Here is a 23,326-nt window from a genome sequence, read left to right as displayed (position 1 = left end):
ATTTTTATTTTTGTTTATTAGAAACGGGATAAAATAGAAAATAGTCGTCACATTCCCACAAAAGAAAAAGTTACTAGTCACCAATATGGTTTCCTCACTTGCTGGTGTGTTCATTGGTATGTATTACTTGCTACTCGAGGTTTCTTTAGGTGGTCGCACAATGAGAACTGGGCATTGCGCATGCTGGACACAGTAATCACTCACACTCCCTAGAAAGGCCCTGCATGGAAATTTTTTGTCCGACACACTTGACCAAAACATTCTCGCATATATACAAAATGAAAAAAGTTGTAAACCTTTTGATCATGCCGAGTCCACGGCTACCAACGACAAGAAGATCCACATGGGCTTGCTCGACCGCTTGGCAGATCATCTCCTTTGGATCTCCTTCCAGTATCATTGTTTCAGTCTTCACCTACAAAACCCAAAAATCTCTAGATGGTCGCCTCAATTCATCCAATGTAAGCCCATAAGATGTTATATTATTTTTTACCAAAAAAAGATGTTATATTATTGTTTTCTGAGGGTATGTAGACATACACATGTTCTGAGATCACCGACCATTTTGGCACGACATAACTCCAAGGCCGGTGTGAACAAATTGGTGCTCTGTACTCCTGCTTTCTTCATTAATTCAGGAACTGAATCTGTCGCCGAAGCTAAGAGTTTTCAAAACACCCCTCAATAATTCAAAATACTAAAAGCGAATAAAAGAAATAAAAATGAGAAAGCGTTGTTTTGTTTTGTTCACCGGTTGCACCAGAAGGATTAACATGAACCAACGTAAGTAAACCGCCTTCTTGATCGATTTCCGGTTCGGCGCTCATAACATCTTTGAGATGTTCCACTGCCCATTCCAACGCATAGAAGCTATTCTTGCTTTCATCTATCGCAACCATTACCTTTAACTTCTTTTTGTTCTTTGAGCTCGCCGTCGTCTCCGTCGTTGTCGTGGCTGCTGTGTCCATACCAACCGCATCAACGTAAGTCTCCATGTTTTGTCGTTTTTTAATTTTTCTTTTATATTATTATTCGTCTTTAGCCACTAACTATATGTATATGACATCGCACCGTGTGTTACGTAATGCTAGTGTGTAGCGTAGGTGGAAGGGGAAGTGTGTTGACAGATGTTTATGATGGATTTATGGATGGACACATCCCATTTTGTCATGGAGACGTGTCTTGTTCCTTACGTAGACAACTGTTAATTCACAGTGGAAGGAGCTCGATTTTGAATATTCAGTGTATCCATACATGGTTTAGTTGTGCTGATATGTATTACCTCGCATGCGCTACCAATAGTAACTCTTGCTCAGTTTATGTTCCGTAAGCAATAAGTCATTTCGTATTGGGAGTCCGCGATGAGGATGGTTTCTTACAGCACGCTTCTTTGGGTGTGGCAATCGGAAAGTCGCTAGACTGCGTAGACTTCTTTAATAGTACTAGTCATCATTACCATTGAATAGTTTGTAGTTATGGCAAGAGTATCAAGTCACGAGGGACTTGGGACTGTTTACATTCGCGGCCCATTACTCGAGATTCATTCGTTCTCTTCGTAGATATATATATCTGTTGTAGGTCTATTTTCCTAAGAAACTGAAAGGTATAACTCTCTAAGGTAAGCATGTCTTTCTTTCGTGTTTTTTTTTGTCTTCGTTCATCTTCTGCAACACTGAACGTTTTGTCTTCTTGAGTCTATTTATTTAGAGTAGTGCACTAGTGCTGTATTTTCTGAGTACAGTGTCTCTCTTGTTCTGCTCATCTCGGAAGAATAATCATTAAACGGTTCCTAAACTCCTTGATCTTTTAGACACTGTTAAGAATGTGGTTTGAATTTTGTAAGACTTCTAATAGTCCATAGTAAAACATTTTCTTTTTGTTGCTCCATCACATGGGTTTTCTTTTCTTCAGGAATCTTTTATTACAGAAATGGCGAAGCAAGTTTGTAAGAAGTTCACTTGGCTGATAAATGACTTCAACACTTTACAAACTGATATCCATTACTCTGCTCCAATCCTGATTGGTGACGGCAAATGGTGAAAAGAGAAGATTTCTAATGTTCTTGTTAATCTACATCGTTTATCCATGGTTTTAGTGTCTAGTCTCTTCTTTTCTTCAGGTTTCTTTTTATCGATCGCACGAAAGACTACGTTAACTCTTTGTATATGGGTCTTAATATTCATAATTCTGAATCACTGCCTTCTGGATGGAGAAGATACGTAAAGCTTCGGCTATCTGTAGCAAAACAATATTCGGGAGAACTTGCATTACTAAATGGTGATTCTTACTTGAATCTTCTGACTACTTGATCCATTTCTTTGAACGCCACTTGTCAGGTTGTGTCAGTTATATATATAATAGAGTAAACCTTTTAGATAAATATATCAGTTTATTATATATACACTTGATGTATAAAAGGTTTTTTGGTGAATAAATTTAAACATTCATTCAAATCTATATATGTATATATCAGTTCATGCATATTCTTGTTAAATCTTCAGATAGTACAGAGGTCATGTTAGCTGTTATGTACAACGTTTGTATGGAGTTCTATGTTGCTCTAGGATATTTTAGCTATGATACTTTAACTATTGGGAATGAATATCTCTGTCTACAGATTTGCATCTCTGGTTTGATCAGAAGAAATTGGGCTTCGTATTTTCAACAAATGTTTCTCTTACCAAACTCCTTGACGAAAAGGAAGAGTTTCAAGTAGATGGAAAACTCATGATTGTTGCTGAGGTAGAAGTTCATCAAGTTATTGGCACATATGATTGCTCAGAAGAATCTCAATGTGCATATGAATCTCAAGACAGCATCGATGTCAATGGGTTTCAGGTTCTTCCGTCACAGGTTTTAAAAAAAGACATAATAGTTCAAACTCTTTCCCTGTCTTTTTCCAGATCTCTAAGAATACTCTCTTGTATGTTTGCAGGTCAAAATTGTGAGTTGTATTTTTGAGAGACACCCAGACATTGCAGTAGGGTTCCGTTCAAAGAACCAACTTCTCAGGAAAACATCTATGAATTTCCTACTCAACTTAATCAAAACGCTATGCCAATCTCTTCAGGACCTCTCCACTGAAGATCTTGAGGATACAGACATTGCTCTGACATACTTGAAAGATGTTGGCTTTGAAGTGGACTGGTTGGAGTGGATACTAGATGACGTAAAAGAAAAGAAGGATAAAGAACAGTCTAGTTTGGTAAGGCTACGAGAAATGAATGATAGTTTACTGAAACTGAAACAAAAATGTTCTAAACTTGATGCTTTGGCCAAAAAGGATGAGGCAGAGTTGTCGGCCACCAGAACCCCTCTCTCATTCTATGATGTTGTTTGATCTCTTGAGTTCTTACTCATTTGTTTCAAAATAAGATAATTTTATCTATGTCTGTTCTTTGAAAGTCTTGGGCACTTATGGTGAAAGTTGTTAGTTGTGGTCATGTATTTAAAAGAGCTTTGCGCATGAAAAGTAATATGGTTACAAATCTTGATTTTTAGATAATTATCTCTTGCGTATGAAAACATAGTGACACTTGAGTAGCATGGTCAAGCCAGTTGGCTCTTGCTAGATATGTTTAATATTACGGCATGAATGGTTTCTCCTCTATCATCCACGAATACAGTTTTTGCAGTTGGTAGCGTTTATTGGCGTTTTCAACAATCACTCAAACCGTTCTAAACCGCTTTCAACCGCTCTAAAACTCTTAAATTCAAAAACTAGTTACAACTAGTGTTTGCAGCTGCGGGCGGTTGTGAGAAGATAAAAAAAAATTCTTCTTTTTTTTTTTAAAACAATATAATACAATAATAAAAATAAAAATTTTAAATTTGAAATAATAGAAATGCTAAAATATATCTAATATATTTTAATTTATATTATAAATTTTTTAAAATAAAAATATTTTCTATAATTAAAAAAAATATATATATAATTTTATAAATATACTTTTTATATTTATTATAATATTATGATGTTTAATATTTTTATAATCATATAAAATATAAATATTATTAATTTATTATTTAACTGCTGTTATATTTGGTGGTTAACCAGTCATAAGTATTCCGCAAATGCACTAATTTCTAACCGCAGTACCAGTCGTACAAATTTTTTAAAACTGCTTAAAATTATAATCATCCGTATCCACAAACTCCCGCAACCGTTACGGTTACACTCAAGCCCTTAATCCATCTTAACGTTCACTATTTCCTAATGATGGCAAAATAATAAGTAACTGAGCCAAAGCTTTTCTTATTCACAGAATAACTGAGTACCAGTTTCTATATACGATCATTTAATAATAATACATGGTTAATCGTGTCATGGTATAAGGGCAGGATTACAGGGGGGCTTCAGTGGAGTTTTAGTGGATTTTTAAGGAGGGAGGGACCCACAGGGATGAAAAAAACCATGCCGGAAAGTCCAGAATAAGGATTCCTCTTAGCTGGGTTTTTCAACTGTTCACTGGCTCCAGTAATACGTGGCAGTCCGTGATCGGTTGGTTTTTAATTTTTTTTTTTTATTCAGACAAAAAAAACAAAAAAAAATTAAAAACCCATTTCTGGTTCCAGCGTTAATCGTGGTTGGTCGGTTCATGTTCCCTAAGCAAAACAACTAGTCCCAACGTAACAAAAACGTTTTGCATTCTTGGTTTCTCTTGATAATAAGAACTTCAGTATTTTCTTAACTGCATTGTATGCGCCCTACTGCTCTCCTCATACGTGATTCTGAAGGGTAACCCCTTCAACCAAGTGTGTTGTACATAGTTGAAATGATAAGTTAGTTTAACTAGATATAAGATTTTGTTTGATTGGCTGTATGCAGTTCCATCTAGGGGTCTTATTCTCGTCATGCTCATGTTTATCGGGAGGAGTTTCCTCAGATCAATGAAGAAGATAGGTGAGAACAAGTTTACATGGGTGGTAAAGAACTTCTCCTCGTTGCAGCATGAAACTTTTCATGATTATACATTTGAGATTGATACTGATGTGTGCAGCTGGTAAACGCGACACTCTTTCCTTTTTGTTGACATTGTCTTTATTCATTTATATTGCGGTGATTAATTTCTTTTATGTTTATCGTCAGCCGCCTTTCAGTCACTCCCCATGGAAAGAAACCTCATCAAGCCTTGGGTTGGCGTATGTTGATTGCTTACAATCCATCATTGCTTCCTGGACGTACAAGACATTTTAGTTATCGCCTAACTGTAGTGAATCAACTTTCGGAAAACCTATCACTTATTCAAGGTAATTCTTACCAACATTCGCTCATTAATTGGTTCATTTTCTTGATTGGTCTTTGTGTGTTGTGTCAGTGGTTTAGATCTGTCTTAAAATTTAAATATTGAAGGTGAAATGTTACAGAAGGACCGCACTGGTTTGATTCGGAGACAATGGAATGGGGTTCTGTATCCTTTCCTGGCTTTCCATCACTTCGCAACAAAGATGGTGGAACCCTAGTAAATGAAGAAGTCAAGATTCTTGCAGAGGTTGATGTTCTTGAATCTATTGACAAGTTATATATACCAAAGAAACTCGAGAAGACAACCATACCTCAGAGTAAGATAGATGAAAAGTATGCCGCAGTTTATCGCGTGTTGCTGAAGGAACCTTCAGCAATAAAGTCAATGGATTCCAAGTCAATGGATTCCAAGTTCTTCCTTCACAAGTAAGGAATATTTTAATGGTGTATGCTTCTTGTTATTCTACAAAAGCACATGAGCATTTGTTTATTTTACTCTAATATAATGGTGGTATTATTTCAGATAACTAAAGGAGGCTCTCTCATATGCTTTTTTTTTGGCTGTCTCCACTTGCAGGTAGAAACCGTGCGGAGTATCTTTGAGAGACATCCAAACATTGCTGTAGGGTTCCATTCAAAGAACCAACATCTGAGGAAAGCATGCATGAACTTTCTTCTATGCTTAATTGAGACCATGTGCCAATCACTTCAGGAGCTCTCCAGTGAGGATCTTGTGCAAGCAGACGTTGCACTGACGTATCTGAAAGATTCAGGATTTAAGTTGGATTGGTTGGAGAAGAAGCTGGACCAAGTTAAAGTGAATAAGGAGAAAGAGATTACTTGTTTGGCCATCCTACAAGAAACAGAGGAAAGTTTACTAAACTTGAAGCAAAAGTGTTCAGAGCTGAAGGCAGAGTTAGCGGAGACCAAAACTCCTCTGTCATTCGATGATGTTGTTTGATGCCTTGATGTCCTTAAAACATTTTGCGTTATGTTGTCTTAGTTTCCCCCCTTTGTTTCCAAAGCTAGAGATCATCTTGTCATTGAGCATGTCTTCCTTCTTAATAAGTGTGTGCACTTATATTAGTTTCTAATTATAAACTAGTATTTAAACAGATTTTTTTTCTAAAAAGATAAATTTCCAAAAGGTTTGAAGTTTAAAAAAAAAAATGTAAATATCGAATAATGAAAATGAAATTATGTATGAATATTTTCTTAATATTATACTGTACAAGGCCAATACAAAAACTGAACCAACCAAACCGGTGAAACCGAAAAATATATGAAATAATTTTATTTATTAAAAAGTGTAAAAGTTCTCAAATTTAAAATAATGTATTTTCCAAAATGGAGTCAAAACTTGAATAGAAATTTGTACAAATTATATAATGGAAAACCAACCGGTTATGGGAGAAGTAAATAAAACCCCAAAACTAAGTTGCTCCCATTTCTTCTTAGTCTGCGCTCTGGACCTAATTTCCAAGCAAAGCTGCTTCGATTAGCATCCGTAAGGTTTGTCGCCACTATCGAATTAGGTTTGCCTTCTATGTTGTAGAAACTCTCTCTCTCGCTCTCTGTGGAATCTTATAAACCCTAGTCTGTTTCATTTAGATCAGGAACAAAGTTTTGATTTTTTTGATACACGAAATGTGATTGTCCAGAGTGGGTTTCTTGATCCGCAGGCTACTATGTCTAGGGAACACAAAAGGATCATGCTTCTTCTTCAGAGAGCAGCAGACAAGCTAAACCTGGTATTAACGGTTCTCTGTTTTTTTTTTTTCTTTTTGACAATTTCAAAGCTTTTAACTCTTATTTACCTTCATCACGGTCACCTCAGGTGGTTCACAACATTGCAGAGTCTGAGAAATATTTCCTGGACAGTGCTGCTGAATACGGTAACAAGGCAAGCAACCTTGACTCGTCTGATGAATCAGGTGTGTACGAGGGGGAAGTAACTTGTTTGATTTTTTTTTTAACAATTATGACCATGTGTGTTTGTTTGATTTTTTAACTCTTTACAAACTTACTTCCGTGTATGTAGGTGTTTCATGGTATTTGCAGTGCCAAGAAGCTGCTAAAAAGTATGCAAATATGCGTCATGTTTCTCTTCGAGTGGTGTGTGGTTTTTCCTTTTTCACTTCTTCTTAATTTTTTGAAAAGTCTCTTACTGAACTTTTTTGATTTTCATCATTGGAGCAGTTGGCTGACTTGGATATTCTCAGAACGAGAGAGATTGAAGCAAATGAGGAAAAAGCTCTCACCACCTCGCAAACCTTTATGTTGTTTCTTTTAGGACTAACTTGCATCTTCTCTATCTTTGCTTTCTTTCTCCAAAAACTGACATAAACTATATATGTGTTGATGAAGACCAAAACTCCTCTGTCGTTCGATGATGTTGTTTGTTGTTTGTTGTCTCCAGGTTCTTAGACATTTTGTCTTCTGTTTGTTGTCTCCTAGGTTTCATAACTATTATTGTACATTATTGGTAATGTATGCACCTTTTTAATACATATTTGTCTTTTTAAGTACACTTTTCCTTCTCCTCTCAATAAAGACTAAACTGAAGCGTGGGGTACAAGTCAAATATCAAAGTGGAATTGAGTATGTTGGTTTCTTTGAAGAAAAGAATCAGGGCTAGAAGAGACTAAAGCTTGATGATTAAGTATTCTCTTTAATATTCATATCTATGACCATTTTTGTTAACTCATAGTTATGTGGAGTATCAATTCATGATGACCTAAGGCTCTTCCCATATGCTCACGTAACTTGAAATTCCTGCATCTATCTATTACAAGAACAAACCCAAAGAATTAAAAGACAAGACTCTCTCGCTGAACCTGTAAGATAAGCATATTCTCTCCCCTTTTTAAAAAAAGTATTTATACTAGTCTGGTTTCTCTTCTTCTTCCTGTACCAGCAGTTTCGTTCTCAATTCAACTTATCACATCACATCAATGGAGAATCTTAACAAGAGAAAGTTTGCTTGGTTGATAAAGAACTTCTCCTCTTTGCCATCTGACAAGCTTTATTCTGCACCAGTCCTGATCAGTGGATTCCATTGGTAAAGACTACAAGTCTTTGTTTGATTTAGATTAACTTGAAGTCAATCATCCATACTTCATTTTTTGTATGATTATTGTCTTTCGTTTGCTTCTGGCAGGGATCTTTTTACATATCCTAAGGGATACAAAGGTGGTGATTCGTTGGTTGTGTCTCTCGCTGTTACTGATGGTCAATCATTGCCTTCTGGATGGGCAAGATACGTTAAGTTTCGCCTTACTATAGTAAACCAACTTTCTCATGAGCTCTCCATACACAGAGGTGAATCTTTACTAACATCTGCTCACTAGTTGATTCATGTTGGTCAAATGAGTCCCTTGTTAGTGTCAGTGTCAGTATGTCACATGACTGCATAGTTCATGCAGTGTTATAATTGTTGTTGGTTAACTAACGGAGTGAAACATTGTACAGAGACAAGTATTTGGTTTGATCAGAAAGCTCCAGGATGGGGCTTATCAGGAATGCTCCCTTTTGCCAAACTCCATGACAAAGATGGTGGCTTCCTGGTGAACGATGAACTAAAGATTGTTGCTGAAATAGAATCTCTTGAAGTTATTGGTATGTTAGATGAGTCTAAAGATTTGCTTGACAAGACTTCATCATCAGTAAGGGAAAGCATAGATGTCAATGGGTTTCAAGTTCTTCCTTCACAAGTAAGAAACTAAAGAATGGTGGAAACTTCTTATTTATCTCCAAAGAGTGCTCTGTCAAACGCTTTGTGACTTCTTTCTTTTACTGTCAGGTGGAAGCTGTGAGAGGGATGTTTGAAAGACATCCAGACATTGCACTAGAGTTCCGTGCAAAGAACCAACATCTGAGGACAGCATGCATGAACTTCTTGCTCAGTCTTAGCGAGATGCTTTCCAAATCACTTGAGGAGTTCTCTAATGAAGATCTGATGGAAGCAGACATTGCGTTGACATATTTGAAAGATGTGGGGTTTAAGGTGGATTGGCTTGAGAAGAGTCTGGACCAAGTTAAAAGAACATAAGGAGAAGGGGCTTTCAGTACAAGAATCTCCTCCATAAATTGTCTTTGTAATATGAAAACTGAGTGACAAGAAAACACACAAGTATCTGCCTCTAAATAAATTGTTTTTTTTTTTAACAAAGGGCTTTTACTCTAAATAAACTGTTGTCCCTACATAAGATTTTAATCATATATACCATGGTGAATCGTGATGTGTCGAGAAAATATTAATTATTTAGGGCAATTGCTTTATCATCAAGTAACCTAGCTTAAACCATTTATCCACTGAAAAAAAAAACAAGGGTACTCCATATTACAAAAACTCCGGTAATAAGATTCTTTTATCTCAAAAGCGTTCAAAGAAAGAGTAGAAGACCATCATTTCAGAGTCAAGACACACGACCAGAACACCAGCTTACCAAGTAAAAAATAGCAAACTACAAGTTAGTTTATGACAAGTCATGAAACATCAAACCACATCATTGAGCGAGAGAGCAACATTCTGCTTCTTCACAAGATCTTCCAGGTCTGAGCATTTCTTAGTGAGATTTTTCAACTCTTCCTCCATGCGTTGCAGCTGAGCCTTGCCAGTGTACATCTTCTTCTTCTTTTCCTTTACCTCCTCGAGCTTCTTCTCCAACCAATCCACTTTGAACCCAACCTGCGATAAGTATAGAACTGCAGCCGATGCTTCAGCCAAATCATCATCAGAGAGCTTCTCAGGCAACTGGCAGAGTGTTTCAATTAGTTCAAGGAGAACATTCATGTATGTCGACTTCAGATGCTGATTATTTGAACGGACGTTTGATGCAAAGTCTGGGTGTTTCTCAAATATACACCTCACATATGCTACCTGCCAGTGAATCAAAAATATATAGAAAAAAAAAAACATGAATCTTGGTTTTGTCCTGCAAAAGAATAGTTGAGAACTAATCTTAATTATCTTACTTGTGATGTAGAGACTTGAAACCCATTGACGTCAAAGGTTTCGTTTCCCACTCGAGTACCATAACCATTCATCTTAGTTTTTTTCATAGGTTGGACTGCCTCTTGAGATCCCTCTGATTCGCGGATACCTTGAAGAACATGTTCCTCGGCAACAATCTTGAGCTCATCATTCACAAGAAACCCACCGTCCTTGGAATGAAGTTTGGCAAGTGGAAGAAACTTGGTAAAACCAAAAGAGGGAGTCTTGTGATTATACCAATCGGTTGCTTCTGTTAAAAATCATGAAACATAAAACAAAGCATTTAGTAAGGATTTTTCACCGGAAACTGATTTACTACTTTACTTTGAGTGAAAAATTTGTAATATAGAGTGTACCTCGAAGTATGGAGGACTTGTCTGAAAATTGATTTACCACTTTGAGTGAAAATTTTGCGTTCCTGGTCCATCCAAGTGGCAATGATTCATGGTCGGCTACTCCAAGATACAGAGACAAGCTATCAACTTTAGATCCCTTTGGATAAGCAATAAGACACCTTACAGTAAAAGAAAAAGAATTAGCACCTAAACAAATCTTAATTACATGGACAGAAAATAGCAAGTTTTTTTTCTCGTACCATTTGCATCCACCAATCAAAAATTCATCAGAGTAGATCTTACGAGATTGCAAAGAGGAGAAATCCTTAATCACCCAAGTGAACTTGTTATCATCAGCTTCACTCACCATTGCAGACAGACTCCAGAGTGAAGGAAAAGGAGGGAACTTTAAGTGAAGATCATGAATTTAACTTTGGAGCTTAAGGGTTTTACATTGCTCTTGCTACTTCTATTTATACAACTGAGCTAAAACCCTTAACAACAGTGAAACAGGTGTCGTAATCCAAAGGGTGTTGCCTGAATCAAAGGCTTCAAATCGGTTTGCCAGCTTGATTCCTTTTTGCTTTCTCCGTACGACCTGAGCTTCCTCTGCTTTCATTGATGAAGTTTTTGTCTTCTTTTGAAGAAGAACGTTGAACCCCCAGATGGGCCTTCTTGAACATTCGGGCTTGATGTTTCTCTGGCCCATTATTGTTGTTGTGTCGTTTTGCTAAGATTACAATATAATACATTAACGCACCGATGATGATGTTGTTTGATAAGCATTTTGTCTAGAAGTGGATAAGATTTGGAAAAAATGGTGCAAATTAAGTACTTGCTTCAAGTCAAAGATGATTCACAACTATTCATGTTATTGTAAGTTTTTGGAAACGTATGCATCTTCTTAATACATCTTTGTCTTTTTTGTACTCCCTTTCCTTCTCCCCTTAATAAAGACTAACATGTGGGGGCGTGGGATACAAGTCAAGTATCAAAGAGAAATACATTTTATTGTCAGTACCATTCTTAGTAATATATAAGATGTATGAGTCACTCCACTTATCACCAATTGGTTTTAGGTTGGAAGCTCATCTAGCTTAACATGGTATCAGAGTCTGATCCATGCAATCCAATCCGATCAATTATCGATCTAGCCCAAAGTCGGTCCATCGATCCTTGTCCGAACATTTCGAGATTGACGCTCAAAGAGCCATCATCTCGAGGGAGCGTATTAGGGATAAATGTCCCACATCGGATATTGGAAGAGATCCTTAGTAATATATAAGATGGATGGGTCACTCCACTTATCACCAATTAGTTTTATGTTGGAAGCTCATCTACCTTAACACATATAACCCTTTCGCTAACTCATAATTATGTGGAGTATCAAGTCATGATGGCTAAGGCTCTTCCCATCTGCTCACGTAACATGAGATTCCTACATTTTCTTTGTATATCTATTTGTTTTTTCTTGAACTGAAGTGTATATATCTGTTTGTTACAAGAAGATACTCTACGGAGAAAGACAAGACTACCTCGCTGAACCTGTAAGGTTAGCATATTCTCTATTTCCAAGTATTTATACTCTTGTTTCTCTTCTTCTTCCTGTACCAGAAGTTAGATTCTCATCATTGGAGAATCCTAACAAGAAAAAGTTTGCTTGGTTGATAAAGAACTTCTCCTCTTTGCCATCTGACAAGCTTTATTCTGCACCGGTTCTGATCAGTGGCTTCTATTGGTAAAGCTACAAGTCTTTGTCAATTGTTTTCATTGATTTTCTCAACTTGATGTCAATCATTCGTACTTCATGTTTTTGAGACTTTTCTTTGGTATTCTTCTGGCAGGGATCTTTTCACATACCCTAAGGGATACAAAGGTGGTGATTCATTGGTTGTGTCTCTCGCTGTTACTGATGGTCAATCATTGCCATCTGAATGGGCAAGATACGTTAAGTTTCGCTTAACTATAGTAAATCAACTTTCTCATGAGCTCTCCATACATAGAGGCGAATATTTACTAGCATCTGCTCACTAGTTCATTCATGTTGGTCAAAAGGGCCTTGTCAGTGTCAGTATGTCACAGGACTGAATAGTTCATGCAGCGCTATAGTTGTTGTTGGTTAACTAACGGCATGAAAGAGCAAATATGAAAATTACCTCAAATCCTTGATTATTGGATTTATCATTTTTAAAAATTCCATCAAATCCCCTCTTATTGGAAAATTAGGATTTCATCTAATAAAATATACCCAGAATTATTTGAATTATTTGAAAATGATTTCTAGCTAGTTACAATCTAATGAACATAAATTCCATCTAATGAGTTAAAGAAGTCTTACTTTTTCTCTCAGCCTTTATGTTTCTTCCTATGAAAATCAAAAGAATTCATTTCAGAACTAGGTCTAAGGAATGAATACGAAAATGACCCGAAAAAGGATTCAAACCACAAAGCTAGATAATGATATGGAACAGAAACGATAGTCTTACCATAAGTTTCTGGGTTCTTCAAGTTTCACTTTCAGACAAAGCTATAAGGCTTTAGAAGCCACTTGATTCAAGCTTATAGATTGATATTGGAAGATTCCCTTCACCATCTGTTTTGGTCTCTCGAGGTAATGCTTTTTTGTCCATGTCGGTTATATCCTCTCACGAGTCTCTACAATCTCCATTGATTCATTCTTTTGCTTAATTAGAAAGCATTTCGTTCCTGAAGTTTCCATCATTGAAAACTTTTATTCAAGTTAGCAGCAACTTCATATATCAGCTTCGAGTCTTGATGATCAACAAGGGACATAACCAGAGATGTAATTGGGAGAACAACTATGTTCTTAGTACGAAGTAAAGTGACCAAGAACAAAGGTGTAACCAAAAACGAGAACACGTTCAACCCTAGTTCTAGGCGTTGAACACAATAGCTTTAATAAAAAGTTCTTCTTTTATTGATGTTTAGGAAACTTCTCAAAAACTAAACATAATCTATTATCTTTCTTATGAGATCATCTTACAGTAGATCTCCTATAGATAATGGGGATCCTTAACTTAACCTATTACACAATGAATTAGGTCTTTCATTTTTTTCTAATTTTAATAGCTTTAGTTATCCTAATTACACTTAAGAATAACTTCATTTTCTAGTTATCCTAATTATATTTAAGGATACCTTCATTTTCTTCATGACTTCCTTTTTAGCAATGTTGAAGCTTATCTCAAACACGAAGTATCAACGGCCAAGCCCTTTTGTTAAGAGAAATTTCATAGCATAACACTTTTTAAGTTTTTGTCACAAAAATAATTTTCAAAAAGGAAAATGACCAAAGAAGTTTTATTAAAAAGTAAAAATACATTTAACTAATCTAGACTTAGGGTGAACTTTTGAGGATAAGGTTTCAAATTTTCAAAAATAAAAAACCAAAATTTTCAAAATAAAAATAGGATATTTTGGTCATTTTCTTATTTGGGGTTATTTTTGTGACAAAAACTAAAAAAATGAATATTTGAGAGAATTTCTCTTTAGTTAATTCCTTTTTTTTTAATTAACGAGTTTTAACGACGTCTTTATGTATAAAGATAATCCCACCATTTGAATAGAATCCTGCCAAAATCCCCCATCAAAATAACCACCAAAATCTTCAAATTCTATCTAAATTCCACTAATTTAAGAACTCCCAAAATTTTTCCAAACCCTCAATTCAATAAGCCCCTCTTATATTTTTTTTACTGTCAGGTGAAATCTGAGAGGAATATTTGAAACACATCCAGATATTGCAGTAGAGTTTCGTGCAAAGAACCAATATATGAGGACATCATGCATGAACTTCTTGCTCAGTCTTAGCGAGATGTTTTCCAAATCAGTTCAGGAGCTCTCTAATGAGGACCTGGTGGAAGCGAGCATTGCGCTGACATACTTGAAACATGTGGGGTTTAAGCTGGATTGGTTGGAGAAGAGTGTGGACCAAGTCAAAGAACATAACGTTAAGGGGTTCTCAGTACAAGAGTCTCCTCCATAAATTGTCTTAATTTGTAAGGGCATCTCCAATCATATTTTATTTTAATTATGTATCATATTTCCTAACTTTATTTTTAAATTTTTACACTAAAAATATATTAAACCAAATTATTGAATTAGGTTTGATCCGGTCGAAACATATTGAACCGTGACTCAAAAATTATCCGGTTCAGCTTCCGATCCGGTTTTGAAAACACTGCTTGAATCACACCACTATGTTGTCTTCCCTTGCAAATCTTACCAATAATTTTCCATGATTTAGACATTCTGTTATACCATGTAGTCAAATATTATGTTCTTACCATCAAAATAAAGCAACAAAAACATATTAACCTAATTGACTCAATCTCCTATTGCTACGCTCATACATAGATGTGATTAAAGAATCTAACAATTCTAAGCTTATAACTATATGATCAATAGATATATATAACAAACAATAATTAGACTTTAGGTTAATTATGTTTCTCTAATGAATTGACCTGATAATAGCTCGAACCTGTAAGTCACACTAAGAATTATTTGGAAGTCTCTGCAGGGGATGAAGAAGAAGAAGCCGATCGAAGAAGAAGAAGAAATCAGATCCTTCTCAGAACTATTAACGGCGGCGTAAAACGTTAGTTCTTTTTTCTTTTCAAGCTATTTTCCTTTCTTTTAAAATAATATCCTTCTTTTACTTATCCTACATAGAAATTTGATTATAAGAAGTGGGGTGAATTATACAATTCACCGCAGGGGGTGAACCTAAGTTTTGTTCTGATTGTTAAATGATTGTGAGATCGACACGTCAACACACTCAAATTGAAACCAATGTGAGGCTGCCATGTAGCGAATATAGTATGAACACATTAATGAAAAATGCTTATCTTTGACCAATAGTTACACATGCGTTGTACTCCCTTCGTTTCATATTAAGTGTCGTTGTAGAGAAATTTTTTCGTTACAAAATAAGTGTCGTTTTCGACTTTCAATGCAATATTTATTATTTTTATTTAACAATTTATTTTTCTATTGGTTAAAATATGGTTAGGTGTATAGGTAATTGTGCTTTTATATAGGAAATATACAAAATTGATTGTTTCCTTAATCTGTGTGCACAAACCTAAAACCACACTTAAATTGAAACAGATGGAGTATTAGAGTATGTTTATTGTAGGTCTCTTATGTTGGGTCTCTTAGCTTTTAACTAAAAAAACTAAGAGACATCTTTTAAATAAAAAATATAAGAGACATCTCTTAGCTTTTTTAGTTAAAAGTTAAGAGACTATATCTTATATTATGCTAAGAAACTCAACCTAAAAACATAATTATTGAGGGTTCCTAGGGTGAAGTTCTTAACGGAATATAAGAACCCGTCTCTTAACTTTTAACTAAAAAAGCTAAGAATCGGTTCTTAAATAAGAGTTTTAAGAACCGGTTCTTAACTTTTTTAGTTAAAAGTTAAGAAACGGATTCTTATATGCCGGTAAAAACTTCACCCTAAGAACCCTCCAATAATCATGCTCTAATAGACTTGCAATAAACATGCTATTAACATGCATGCACCAATAGTTACTGTACTGTGGTTTTGTATTAACTTGCATGCACCAATAATTACTGTAGGTTCATGTTCCCAAAGCAGTACTGAAACGATTCGCCTTCCTCCTCGACGTATTAAAAACGATTTGCATTCTCTCTCTTTCTTGAATCCTCCTCTTAATTAAGGGTAGGACGATCTCCAATAGAACACCAAAACTTCTTTTATATTTTACACTAAAATAAAATAATTATATTATAAAGTTGGATTTGCTCCAATGGTTCACTGTATCTTCTAATCTTCTAGACTATATTTGAAAAGTGATTTTGCCACATGTCCTCTTTACAATCAATTTCACAAAACAAATATGACATGACTACTGAAATTGATGACATGGCTTCCGGAAAAATATGACATGGATAATTTTATTTAATGTTGATTTATATTTTTGGCAAATTTATTAGAATATGGTAATAATTCATATATTACGTTTAATATTGATATTTATTTTTGGTAAACTTTTTTAAATATGGTAATAGCTCATACACCATCTATAAAATAAATATATTCATATATAATATTTTAAATTTTGAAAGATTATTATTTTTCTATAATTATACAATTTGTATTACTAAAACTTTCAAAAGTTTCTACAATTTTTTAAAAATTTAAATATCTAATCGTAAGAACATTAGTTTCTTATATATCTACAAATTTTATAAATATTGTTTAGGCTAAATTTTTGATAATTATACAATTTTCTATCATTTTATTTGTTTTATACAAATTGATTTAATATATATCAAATCTATATTAAATATTAGTAAGAAAATAGTAAAATCTATAATATTTAATAAAAATTATTTTTAAATATAAGTTAGATTTAAAAAATTCATTACTGCACATGGTGCAGAAAAACACTAGTAATAGAGTGAAATATAGAGTAATCTTGCTTTTAGACTCCAAATATAGAGTAAAAAACAATATTTCTCTATATTTCACTCTATCATAGAGTAATTCTATTATAGAGTAACTCTATTATAGAGTGAACCATTGGAGCAATTCAACTCTATAATAGAGTTAATCTATTTTAGTGTAAAATATAGAGGAAGTTTTTGTGTTCCATTGGAGATGCTCTAATCACTTCACCTTTTACTTTAGTTCTCTGGTGTATCAGAACAAACTCAGTTTTCTCCTTTAAAGGTAACTAGTTTTAAGTTGTTTCAACTTTCAAGGGTTTGGTTCGAACTTAATAGTTTGCCTTATATCGCTTCATTGTTTGTGTAACTAATTTAAGTTGTTTCAAGTGTTTGGTTCGAAGTTGTTTCATGTTTTGGCCAGTGTGATTGAGACTCTGAAGCTGTTTGCAGTGGTGAGTGAAGCTGATAACAAGTTCACTTGGGTGATTAAGGATTTCTCCTCTCTGCAATCTGGGGACATCTACTCTGATAAATTTTGATTGGTGGCTGCAAATGGTAGAGATCAATTTTTTTCTAATGTTATTTTCTGTCCATTTAAGAATTGGTTAGGTGCTATCCTCCTCAGCTTTGCAAATTTGTTTTTTACTGTAGGTGTCTTATTGCTTTTCCAGAGGCAATTAAATCTGGTTGCGTGTCTCTGTTTCTGGAAGTAGCCGATCATGAATCATTGCCTCTTGGATGGAGAAGGCACGCAAAATTTTCACTTCAAGTAGCAAATAAAAATTCAGAAAATCCTCTATATGGGTAGGTACACTTTATCAGCCCATGGTTTGAACTTTGAACAATCATATTCATTGTCTAATGTGTTGTTAAATGCTTTCTTTGACTAGATGAGTTCTATGTATCTTGATTTTGCAGAAGCATATCAGTGGTGGTTTGATCAAAAGAAACCCTTATGTTTTCTAAAAAATCTTCGACTTTCCAAACTTCATTCCAAAGATGGTGGATTCCTTGTAAATGATGAGCTCAAGATTGTTGCTGAGGTAAATGTTCTTGAAGTTAACGGAAAAGCTGATGATGCATCAGAGGGATCTCAAGATGCAGTCCAACCTATGAAAAAAACAAAGAGGAATGATTATGGCACCCCATCTAGTGATTTGTACAAGGAAACTCGAGTGGGAAACGAAACCGTTGATGTCAATGTTCATCACAAGTAAGCTATAAGACTAGTGCTCAACTCTTTTCTTGCAGGACAAAACCAAGATTCATGTCTCCAAAACTTATATGATGTGGTTTTTTGATGCAGAGAGATATTTGGATATATTCCAAATATCATTATTATCTAGTTTATTATTTATTCAAGTATTTATCTTAATTAGTGGGAATTATCTTAAGGTTTTTAATAGTTTTTAAGTTATTTGGTTTTTATATAAATACGTTTCTTATGCCTAAAGTTTATGAGTTTATGATTTGATTAATAAAAGTTAAGAGATTTATCTTTATTCCTTGTTTTCGGTAGATCATTGGTGATCTCAACGAATTTAAGAAGACATTGATCTTAGGCATTCTTAGACTAAATAAGATCTTTGTGATTATTCTAATTTTTCGGGTATTCTCAGAATCAACGGATCTCTAGTTCTATCTTATAAAGCTTCCGCTACATCAGTTGATATCAGAGCCAGGCGTTTTGGTTTCTTAATCAAAACTCGATTCTGGAATCATGGAGAGTTTGTTCGTCGAAAGTGAACAAATTGTTTACATAGAAGTTCGTGGTGATCCTGTGTATGACGTATACAGAGATGAAGGTGAAAAAAATCTCAACGAGATTTATGGCTCTCCGATCTTTGACGACTATGATGGTGTTGGTCCGATCTTTGCTGATATGGATCCAATTGTTTCTATCTTTGATGAGGTAGAATTTCTTATTGGCGTGTGTTCACAAGATGCCAAAACCATAAATTTTGTCTTTGGTGACAAAGCTCTTGAGGCGTCTTTGAATTTTACGTGTTCTAATGCGTTGGCAAAAGAATCCTTATCAACAAAATCGACTGAAGTGTGGTGTGACTTGTCCATTCCTTCGACAAAGTCAACTTTTGCCTTATGTCAAATATGACAATGCTCGTAAACACCTTATGAAGATTTTCAAGGTTGCAATGAAGTTTGATGTTCGAGATCGTAAGTGGACAATTTTTATCGTGGATGCAGGGCTAAGATTCGAGGACGAATCTTCTCCAACCCGGAGAGAATGATGCATAGAGATATTTGGTTGGAGAGAATGATGCATAGAGATATTTGGATATATTCCAAATATCATTATTATCTAGTTTATTATTTATTTAAGTATTTATCTTAATTAGTGGGAATTATCTTAAGGTTTTTAATAGTTTTTAAGTTATTTGGTTTTTATATAAATAGGCTTTTTATGAATTTATGATTTGATTAATAAAAGTTAAGAGATTTCTCTTAATTTCTTGTTTTCGGTAGATTATTGGTGATCTCAACGAATTTAAGAAGACATTAATCTTAGGCATTTTTAGACTAAATAAGATCTTTGTGATTATTCTAGTTTTCCGGGTATTCTCAGAATCAACGGATCTCTAGTTGTATCCTATAAAGCTTCGGCTACATCATTTTTCATATTTTGTTGCACTGGTAGGTAGCATCTGTGAGGTGTATATTTGAAAAACACCCAGACTTGGCATCAAAAGTCCGTTCTAATAATCAGAATTTGAAGTCGACATACATGAATGTTCTCCTTGGACTAATTGAAACACTATGCCAGTTGCCTGAGAATCTCTCTGATGATGATTTGTCTGAAGCATCGGCTGCAGTTTTATACTTAAAGCAGGTTGGCTTTAAAATGGATTGGTTGGAGAAGAAGCTCCAGAAATTAAAGGAAAGGAAGAAGAAGATGAACACTGGCAAGGCTCAGCTGCAACACATGGAGGAAGAGTTTAAGATACTCAACAAGAAATGCTTAGACCTGAAAGATCTTCTCGACAAGCAGAATGAAGATTTGTCGGCCGCCAATGTTGCTTTCTCGTTCGACGATGTTGTTTAATGCTTCAAGAGTTGTCAGAAACTTGTAGTTTGGTTTTTTTACTTGGTAAACTGGTCTTCTGGTTGTGTCTTGACTCTTAAATGATAATTTTCTACTCTTCTTTGAACGCTTTTAAGATAAAGGTCAACAGAAATACTCCTTTTGTTATCTTCTTCCTCTCTCATACGAGCATCTTTCCACCATATATACGTTGACCACCCGAAAGGGAAATGTGTCAATATATACAACTTGATCTAATCAGCTAACCGGAACAAACCGGATTATTCTATTTGCTACTAACTAAACCATATACAATTGATATCTATAAACCAATAGAAACTAAGATCTTATCAATGAGGAAAGGTAATGGAACCGTTGAGGTCAAATGGCTTTCAAGTTTTCTATTCAGAGGTAATAACATTTACTTCATTTAACTATCATTACTCTTGGTTAGTATTTCTTACATCAAACTTGTTCTCAGGTAGAGTGTTGTATGAAAATTTCGAAAGACACCCTGAAACCGCATTAACATTCATCCAAAATACTACAAAACTCCGGACATACGATTCTTTTATAGTAAAAACGTACAAAGAGTAGAAGACTATCAAACAACATCATCGAACGAGAGAGCAACATTGGCGGCTGTCACATCTGCATTCTGCTTCTCCACAAGATCTTTAAGTTCCAAGCATTTCTTGTTGAGTACCTTAAACTCTTCCTCCATGTGTTGCAGCTGAGCCTTGCCAGTGTTCACTTTCGTCTTCTTTTCCTGTACTTCCTCCAGCTTCTCCTCCAACCAATCCACTTTAAAGCCAACCTGGGTTAAGTATGAAACCGCAGCCGATGCTTCACCAAAATCATCATCAGAGAGCTTCTCAGGCAACTGGCAGAGTGTTTCAACTAGTCCTAGGAGAACATTCATGTATGTTGACTTCAGGTGCTGATTATTTGAACGGATTTTTGATGCAAAGTCTGGGTGTTTTTCAAATATACACCTCACATATGCTACCTGCCAGTGAAACAAAATATATTTAAAACATGACATAAATTTTTGAAGACATGAATCTTTGTTTTTTTTCCTACAAGGCTGCATGCAAACTTAAGTTCTCTGTTTTTCGTACATGATTTCTGATCCTTGGAGCTTATTTTTTTATCCAGGAAACAGCAACACAAGCACTTAAATGTAGAGTCTGAATTAGCTTACTTGTGATGTAGAGACTTGAAACCCATTGACGTCAATGGTTTCTTTTCCCACTTGAGTTTCCTGGTGCAAATCACTAGATCCTGTACCGTAATCAGTCATCTTTGTTTTTTTCATAGGTTGTGCTGCCTCTTGAGATCCCTCTGATGCATCAGATTGTACGGTAACTTCAAGAACATCTACCTCCGCAACAATTTTGAGCTCACCATTCACAAGAAAGCCACCATCTTTGGAATGAAGTTTGGTAAGTGGAAGAATTTTTAGAAAACCTAAGAAGGGAGTCTTCTGATCAAACCACTCGGTTGCTTCTGTAAAATCAAGAAACATACAACTCATCTAAGTCAAAACAAGCATTTTCACAACACATTAGACTTTATAGAATATGATTGTTCAAACCATAAGCTATTGGAAGGGTACCTCGCAGTATGGAGGATTTTTCTGAAAATTGATTTACTACTTGGAGTGAAAAACTTATGTTCCTTCTCCATCCAAGTGGTAATGTTTCATGATCGGCTACTCCAAGATACAGAGACAAGAAATCAACTTTGGCTCCCTTTGGATAAGCAATAAGACACCTAGAGTCAAAATAAATGATTTAGCACCTAAACAAATCTTACATGCAGAGAAAATAACATTAGAAAACAAGTTGCTCTTGCACCATTTGTAGCCACCAATCAAAAATCCATCAGAGTAGATCCTCTGAGATTGCAGAGAGGAGAAATCCTTGATCACCCAAGTTAACTTGTTATCAGCTTCATTCACCATTGCAGACAGATTCCAGACTCTCAATCACACTGGTCAAAACATGAAAGGTAACTACTGAACCCTTTTAAATGTCACTCACCAGAGAACTTAAGGTAAAAAAAAACATGGAGTAATTACCGTTCAGACGCGGGTTCAAGAAAGATAGACACTGTCACTAAACTCTTACACTGCAAGACTACTTTAAAACATCCTTCTTCTGGACTTCTTGTCTTGTCACGTTTCTATCATTTTTGTACTATTAATTGCACTTCACCTAAATTTACTTTATTATTAGCAACTTTGTTTTCTTATTTTTTTTTTTTGGCTCAACTTCATACTTTCATTAACCAATTCATGATACAAGAACTTACTTGACCAGAATAGATTTTCACCACAAATGCATTGAGTCGGTCTAGTACCACCCTAGCTCACTTGATTGGAACTAACGTTACCTAACCTTAACTCAATACATATTGGACCACAATGAGAATGAAACCAATCCACGACTCGGACTGATCCATCTCTTCGACCACACCTACATTGACCTCATGGTACAACAACGTCTACTAACACAAATGAATTAAAGACTTAACCGAAACAAATTAGATCCTAGCTAAGGATCCGAATGATTGACATTAATGCTCATGACCCAGTAGCCTCTTCACCAAGGTGCATATTCGCGAACTCCCCATCCTTCTGGTCTTCGATCGTTGTGACCTTCAACCTAAAAACGGACACAAGATCCGAATGAAATTCGGGTTTCGGCTACGTAACACGCGGGTCGCTATAGCTTGTCGGGTTTTCAGAGAAGTGGGACTCATATCAAAGGATAATACTTTCGGCGCTAGGGTTTAGAGTCACCACCACGAACCACCGCTATAATTGCTTCCTCTTGACCACTTTTATCGGCGGGAGTCATTGTTCGTGTGTTTCCCCTGAACCGGAAAACCATACCCTGTCCGCCCGCTGTCGAATCTTCCTCCGCTTACCTCACCGTCGCCTAGGGACGTAGATCCAAGGAGCAGAGGGCGTCTCCCGAAGCCACGCGCTGTCGCCGGATCGGAGTCGTCGAGATCTGAAAAGGGGAAAACCAGATCAGTTTTCTCCGATAACCCTAAAAGCCGACTTTCTTCCTCCCGCCGTCTCGTTGACCTCGCCGCGACTCCAAGAACATCGGATCTTTCCACCGTCAGTTTCAATCAGAAACTTTGAAAGGATTTCCGACCCAGAGCACGCGCGCATATCAGTCAGGATCAAGTAAGAGGAGAGAAAGCAAAGTAAAAGAAGAGTGAAGGTAAGAAGAGATGCCTCCGGCACCGGATTA

At 35.6% G+C, this 23,326-nt stretch overlaps 8 protein-coding genes and 2 long non-coding RNA genes across 13 annotated transcripts; 7 read left to right on the top strand and 3 right to left on the bottom strand.

Moving 5' to 3' along the window:
* Positions 1–14: 14 nt before the first annotated feature.
* Positions 15–995, bottom strand: LOC106307832 (universal stress protein A-like protein). 3 transcript variants are annotated; one of them, XM_013744899.1, is made up of 4 exons: positions 752–995; positions 562–659; positions 297–415; positions 15–220 (listed from the first exon to the last, which is right to left on the bottom strand). In XM_013744899.1, exons 1-4 carry the CDS (start codon positions 993–995, stop codon positions 124–126), a joined length of 558 nt encoding a protein of 185 aa, XP_013600353.1. In that variant the 3' UTR covers positions 15–123. The 3 variants fall into 3 exon arrangements, with proteins under 3 accessions (XP_013600353.1, XP_013600352.1, XP_013600354.1); XM_013744898.1 differs by having other exon boundaries at positions 562–647; XM_013744900.1 differs by having other exon boundaries at positions 541–647; positions 752–940.
* Positions 996–1,929: 934 nt separating this feature from the next.
* LOC106309183 (MATH domain and coiled-coil domain-containing protein At3g58410-like) lies at positions 1,930–3,340 on the top strand. Its single transcript, XM_013746244.1, has 3 exons — positions 1,930–2,029; positions 2,618–2,853; positions 2,936–3,340. Exons 1-3 carry the CDS (start codon positions 1,930–1,932, stop codon positions 3,338–3,340), a joined length of 741 nt encoding a protein of 246 aa, XP_013601698.1.
* Positions 3,341–4,775: 1,435 nt separating this feature from the next.
* Positions 4,776–6,206, top strand: LOC106309182 (MATH domain and coiled-coil domain-containing protein At3g58410-like). The gene is made up of 6 exons (XM_013746243.1): positions 4,776–4,782; positions 4,829–5,003; positions 5,090–5,250; positions 5,368–5,562; positions 5,643–5,671; positions 5,823–6,206. The coding sequence occupies exons 1-6, from the start codon at positions 4,776–4,778 to the stop codon at positions 6,204–6,206; spliced, it is 951 nt and encodes a 316-aa protein (XP_013601697.1).
* Positions 6,207–6,672: 466 nt separating this feature from the next.
* Positions 6,673–7,753, top strand: LOC106307770. Of its 2 annotated transcripts, none has more exons than XM_013744821.1 (5): positions 6,673–6,757; positions 6,928–6,996; positions 7,083–7,179; positions 7,287–7,360; positions 7,445–7,753. In XM_013744821.1, the coding sequence occupies exons 2-5, from the start codon at positions 6,934–6,936 to the stop codon at positions 7,589–7,591; spliced, it is 381 nt and encodes a 126-aa protein (XP_013600275.1). In that variant the 5' UTR covers positions 6,673–6,757; positions 6,928–6,933; the 3' UTR covers positions 7,592–7,753. The 2 variants fall into 2 exon arrangements, with proteins under 2 accessions (XP_013600275.1, XP_013600276.1); XM_013744822.1 differs by having other exon boundaries at positions 6,689–6,780.
* A 417-nt stretch (positions 7,754–8,170) lies between these two features.
* On the top strand, positions 8,171–9,410 carry LOC106307769 (MATH domain and coiled-coil domain-containing protein At3g58340-like). The gene is made up of 4 exons (XM_013744819.1): positions 8,171–8,306; positions 8,406–8,566; positions 8,717–8,958; positions 9,048–9,410. The coding sequence occupies exons 1-4, from the start codon at positions 8,200–8,202 to the stop codon at positions 9,294–9,296; spliced, it is 759 nt and encodes a 252-aa protein (XP_013600273.1). The 5' UTR covers positions 8,171–8,199; the 3' UTR covers positions 9,297–9,410.
* Positions 9,411–9,596: 186 nt separating this feature from the next.
* On the bottom strand, positions 9,597–11,172 carry LOC106307768 (MATH domain and coiled-coil domain-containing protein At3g58370-like). The gene is made up of 4 exons (XM_013744818.1): positions 10,837–11,172; positions 10,598–10,755; positions 10,223–10,491; positions 9,597–10,127 (listed from the first exon to the last, which is right to left on the bottom strand). The coding sequence occupies exons 1-4, from the start codon at positions 10,944–10,946 to the stop codon at positions 9,744–9,746; spliced, it is 921 nt and encodes a 306-aa protein (XP_013600272.1). The 5' UTR covers positions 10,947–11,172; the 3' UTR covers positions 9,597–9,743.
* Positions 11,173–14,305: 3,133 nt separating this feature from the next.
* Positions 14,306–16,330, top strand: LOC106307773. The gene is made up of 3 exons (XR_001263395.1): positions 14,306–14,595; positions 15,120–15,197; positions 16,184–16,330. It is a non-coding gene; the product is annotated as an uncharacterized LOC106307773 (long non-coding RNA).
* Positions 16,331–17,211: 881 nt separating this feature from the next.
* On the top strand, positions 17,212–18,384 carry LOC106307772. Its single transcript, XR_001263394.1, has 3 exons — positions 17,212–17,572; positions 17,669–17,821; positions 17,936–18,384. It is a non-coding gene; the product is annotated as an uncharacterized LOC106307772 (long non-coding RNA).
* Positions 18,385–19,595: 1,211 nt separating this feature from the next.
* On the top strand, positions 19,596–20,133 carry LOC106307771 (MATH domain and coiled-coil domain-containing protein At3g58370-like). The gene has a single exon (XM_013744823.1). It carries the CDS (start codon positions 19,761–19,763, stop codon positions 20,076–20,078), a length of 318 nt encoding a protein of 105 aa, XP_013600277.1. The 5' UTR covers positions 19,596–19,760; the 3' UTR covers positions 20,079–20,133.
* Positions 20,134–20,661: 528 nt separating this feature from the next.
* LOC106310627 (MATH domain and coiled-coil domain-containing protein At3g58370-like) lies at positions 20,662–22,199 on the bottom strand. The gene is made up of 5 exons (XM_013747853.1): positions 22,141–22,199; positions 21,917–22,052; positions 21,676–21,833; positions 21,262–21,566; positions 20,662–21,066 (listed from the first exon to the last, which is right to left on the bottom strand). The coding sequence occupies exons 2-5, from the start codon at positions 22,021–22,023 to the stop codon at positions 20,662–20,664; spliced, it is 975 nt and encodes a 324-aa protein (XP_013603307.1). The 5' UTR covers positions 22,024–22,052; positions 22,141–22,199.
* Positions 22,200–23,326: the final 1,127 nt, after the last annotated feature.

The sequence above is a fragment of the Brassica oleracea genome, chromosome C8, assembly GCF_000695525.1.
Source record: "Brassica oleracea var. oleracea cultivar TO1000 chromosome C8, BOL, whole genome shotgun sequence".
In the NCBI taxonomy this organism is placed as follows: domain Eukaryota; kingdom Viridiplantae; phylum Streptophyta; class Magnoliopsida; order Brassicales; family Brassicaceae; genus Brassica; species Brassica oleracea.
This window is presented reverse-complemented; position numbering and strand designations above follow the sequence as displayed.